At 47.5% G+C, this 4,808-nt stretch overlaps 1 protein-coding gene across 1 annotated transcript; it reads left to right on the top strand.

Moving 5' to 3' along the window:
- The first annotated feature begins 1,749 nt into the window (after positions 1-1,749).
- Positions 1,750-4,608, top strand: bhlhe23 (basic helix-loop-helix family, member e23). The gene has a single exon (XM_066672706.1). The coding sequence runs from the start codon at positions 1,999-2,001 to the stop codon at positions 2,671-2,673; it is 675 nt and encodes a 224-aa protein (XP_066528803.1). The 5' UTR covers positions 1,750-1,998; the 3' UTR covers positions 2,674-4,608.
- Positions 4,609-4,808: the final 200 nt, after the last annotated feature.

The raw sequence follows: 4,808 nt of genomic DNA, 5'->3' as shown, positions 1-4,808 counted from the left end.
AATAAATAAATGTATTTATTAATTAATAACAAAGTAAACTTTGTTTGGGGTATTGCACATGTATTTACTCCAATAATGTTTCAGTTTTCATATTATTACAGTTAACCTACTAACAGCTAATCACTCTCCTTTATCTGAGTGCACCTGTTTCTCTGCATACTTTCTAATCCTTATCTCACCATGCTCTTCAATGGAGGGTCAGGACCCCCACAAGACCACCACAGAGCAGGTATGATTTGGGTGGTAGATAATTCTCGGAGCTGCAGTGACGATGACGTTGTGATGGCGTGTTAGTGTGTGCTGTATGAGTGGATACTGTCCCTATTTGATATATTACTCTCTTCAGGTTGAAAGAAATTTCTCCTGCATTCTTTTGCCAGATTCCATCGCACCATTAATATCCGCCTCTTGGCTTGACACCTCGCTGTGTACGGAGCTGACCTTAAATTATGTACAAAACGTGTCATACCCTGTTGTCACACTGCATTGCTTAAAATCTAACACCTCCCTCCCGCAAGGTGTGTAAGGGTTGTAACACTAAACCGGACCACAAGGGGGCAGTACCTGTATGCAGTTGGTGCAGTGGAGCCCAGCGGTCCTCCTGATTTAATTACAGCCTCTACTCCTAAATGTGTTTGTTAGCCCGATGGCTTTAAATCCATCTACAGACATCACGCCTCTTTCTCAGATCCATGAGTAATATTCCAAAAATACTGCAGAATTACTGCGAAGCCAGCACAGCCTGCTCCGGGCCCTGCGCGTTAAAGCCTCCGTTTGGGCTCCGTCCAGATGATGAGATTAGAGCCACAGCACGACCACTGCACAGTTCCGTTACACTGCGCCCATCCTCGGGCTCTTCACCTCTTCTTCACCGTTACAGAGGAGACCAGTTTCACCACACGCTGCATCAGATAACGGTCACTTCAGAGATAACAAATTTACTTGACCTGTAAAAGGACAACTTCCCAAATGGGTAGATGAGACACTGAGGCCTCTGCACTAGGCCTTTACCCAACATGCTTTGCAAGAGGAAATGTGTTTAACATTATACGTGCATGCAGAGCATATCAAGGCGTTGAACACCTTTTTCTTTCTTCTGAAAGTGTGTTATAAAGTTGCATTGCCATATGCAGGTTTCGTTGCATTCTTTATAGTAAATAGTGTTTCATTTACTGTCGCACTGTTAAAATCTGTCATTCACGGTTGAGATCAGTTGTACAGTGTGGAGATCAGTCATTTATTGTTGAAATCAGTTGAAGTAGGTCATTCTCATAGCGTCATAAACACGGTGCATGTCAGTTCAGTGGAAGTGTGGGTTCCTCAGGGCAGGTGTTTTTATTCGCCACTAAAAGCTGTGCCTAATAAAGATATTGGAATGTCATTGCTGTAATGGCATCGCTGACTTTCGCCGGCGCTGTATACATTTTAAAGCGGAGCTCCAGTTCGTGTGAAGGGCGCATGCTCTGACCGGCTGACTTTATTACCGGAGCCACAGAACATGACACTGGTATTTAGTCGCGTGCAGCAATTATGAATATTGCTGTCGAAGTGATGAGCGAGCCCGTTCGTAATCCTCTTAATTAAAGCTGCGTCCTGATTGGACGGCGGGAGGATCCCGTGGGGGCTTCTACTAACTCGCGCACGAGTCACAATCTGCCCAGGGCGCGGGGAGCCCACACACACTCATACAAAATCACACACTCGCGCGCACACAGACACATACATACATACTTACAGAGCCACGGCAGCAGGGAGACGCGCGCGCGCTCCGGGAGAGGGACGAGGCGTCCGAAACAGAGCGCGCGTGCGTTATAAACGGGCGTCCGCGGCGGAAAGAGCCGAGTGTGGAGTTCTTTTCTTTTCTTGTCTTCTCTTTCGGAGGAGTCCGGCGAGGACGAGGAGCAAAGTGCAGAGCGCAGAGGAGCGCTGCGCGAGGAGGAACTTTTGCTTTGTTTCTTATTGTTTGTTTCGCGACTCGCGGTGTACTCTTCGCTCGCGATGAACGCCAGAGAGGAAAGCCTGCTGAAGTCTCTGAGCGGAGACGCGCTGCTGGACCTCACGCAGCGCTACGGTCAGTCAGCGCTCGGCTTCGGCGCGAACGTCGGCGAGCACACGAGCGACGATGACGACGACGACGGCTTCGAGTTGGATGCGCGCAAGCGGAGCCCCGCGTTCCCTGACGGCCGGCACGACGGTGTGCACGACGACGAGAACGAGAAGCAGCGCACGGGCGCAGGCGGCGGCGGCCCGCTCGGCAAGAAGCCCAAGGAGCAGCGCTCGCTGCGGCTGAGTATCAACGCGCGCGAGCGACGGCGCATGCACGACCTGAACGACGCGCTGGACGGCCTGCGCGCGGTCATCCCGTACGCGCACAGCCCGTCCGTGCGCAAACTCTCCAAGATCGCCACGCTGCTGCTCGCCAAGAACTACATCCTCATGCAGGCGCAGGCGCTCGAGGAGATGCGCCGCCTCGTCGCGTACCTCAACCAGGGTCAGGCGCCCGTGCACGCGCCCGTGGCGCCTGCGCCCGTGACCGCGCCTGGGCTCGCGCCATTCGGACAGGCCGCCGTGTATCCGTTCACGGGCGCGGCGCTCGCGACCTGCGCCGACAAGTGCGCGTACCCGAGCTCGCCCGCGAGCCTCTTCAAACACTGCGCAGACAACAAACCCTGACTGCGAGGGGGCGCGCGAACGAACTCGTGGAAAGAGAGAGAGCCCGCCATGTGCTCGAGCATCAAACGAACAACGGATTTTTTGTAGTGCAACACATTCAGCTTGATTCACAACTGCCCTGCCACCTCCACATCTGCAGGACACTGTAACATAACGGTCACCTAAAATGACTGCGTGAGGGGATAAGAAGCTGGACGCTGCTTCATTCAAACTAATAACCTGAGTCAAATTATGTTTGTTTCCATATGAAGTGATTCCTTTAGGTCGAACTGATCAACTACGCAGTACACTGTCAGAAAAAAATAGTCCTGAAAATGGTACAAACCGTGTGAAGTTTTCCTCAAAAGTACAGCAGTGCTCTTAAGGTCCACGTCTGCACCTTAAATATATTTTTGAAGAAAAGGCTTTATAAATAAGCCTTATAATAAATTAAAACCATACAGTGAAAGTTTATAAGGTCAACGTAACTTAAAAAAAGAGAAAGAAACACTGAAATATGGTTCCGTGTTTTTTCAAGCGACCAGCCCAGTGAATTATTACCTTTTTTTCTGACAGTGTTCCGCGCGCTTGACGTCAGTTTGAACAACGGATGTTTTACTTCAACAAACAGTTCTTCAGTTGTTGAGGAACCTGCCCAATCCGAGGGCCGCGCTGCAGAGTGGGTTCAGGTCCTGGGGCATTCGGCAATTACGAGCTGCGTACAACTAAAAGTGCTAATAGGACAAGAAATAAACAGTGAGGAAAAAGAAGGCCTGCCGTACCGTACGGTCTAATGCAGACGTTTGGGCACCCCTGGTCAAGTGACATTGTTGATTTAGCTACCAAGAGAAAATAAGCCCACATGCTGTACAGGGAACACTGCATGTTTTAGCGCTTAACTAATATTTCTTCTTCTGTTTTGGTTTGCTTGTGGGCTTGTATTTTATTTTTAATGTGTGTAAAACCTAACAACGCCCCCCCTCCATATTTTAAACTCACAGAATGAAACGTGTGTGCGCTGAATGTTGCAGAAAATGCACATTTATTTGTGTTTTATGTGTATGTTTATTTTACTCATTAAGAAAATCAACAACATACGTCTAATAAACATGACCGGGTGTGTTCAATTATTTTCAAACGACTCTGCATTCATTCTTAATGCTTAGAACAAGCGGCACTAAAGAAGTGATTAGCGAGGAATAGACAAGAATGGCTTTGTCCCAATCCCACAAAATTGGGTATTGTCCGAATGAAAGAGCCTGTAATGGTGGTGTACTAGTGTGGTGTATGGTTTGAGACGCCGCCAGGGTCTTTACTGTGCAGGGCCTGTGACGTGTTTGACCCGATGGCCTTCACTTCCTGAACCCACTGAAGGAGCGTTACAATCTTTTCAGTTCCGCTGCTTCTCCCTCCTCTGCCCTCGGTTACAACTAAAGCAGTGTTAACAGCGTGCGAAATCTTGGATTGCAGTGTATTGCATGTACATTTGGTCTTTCTAGGAAAAAAAACAACACTTTACTCTTAGTCTCTCGCAGCTCGTCATAGTTGGGACCCCGAGGCAGAGTTTCCCCCCTTTAGAAATCTCCTGTGTTTATTGGTAAACTATGCAACATTCCATAATGGCGAAGAAAACCAGAAATGGCCCGAAGAATTTTAATCCTCCTGTACATTCCGCCATCAGTAGTCAGACATGAGTGGGAGAAACATTAACCCTCTAATCTCTCTCTCTCTCTCTTTCTTTATCTCTTTCTCCTGTCAGTGCTCTCTGTGAACAAACCGCTGTGTAACACATTCTCCAAGTTTCTTGGTCTCTGAAGAAGACTCTGGACATGATCTTGCACAAATTCACTTGATTGTATTGTACAACCGTGAAGAAAAAAACTACTACTTGATAAAAAAAAGCCTCAACATGGCGACGCGTTTGGTCTTGTTGCTACATGAGTTTCATATATTGTTTATACGTCTTTATAATTAAAACATTATCTATGAGCTGTGACGACTGCCTCTTTTTATTTATGGTGTATAGTTTTTTTTTCTGTTAGAATTGCTTCCGCGAGGTCACTTTGTCCACGTGCACGCAAAAAAAGCCTTTCTTTATTTATGCAAAAAAATATTTATTTTATTTATTTAGATAAAAGACAATGTAACCAAACATA

This window comes from Hoplias malabaricus, chromosome 5 (genome assembly GCF_029633855.1).
Source record: "Hoplias malabaricus isolate fHopMal1 chromosome 5, fHopMal1.hap1, whole genome shotgun sequence".
Lineage (NCBI taxonomy): Eukaryota > Metazoa > Chordata > Actinopteri > Characiformes > Erythrinidae > Hoplias > Hoplias malabaricus.
This window is presented reverse-complemented; position numbering and strand designations above follow the sequence as displayed.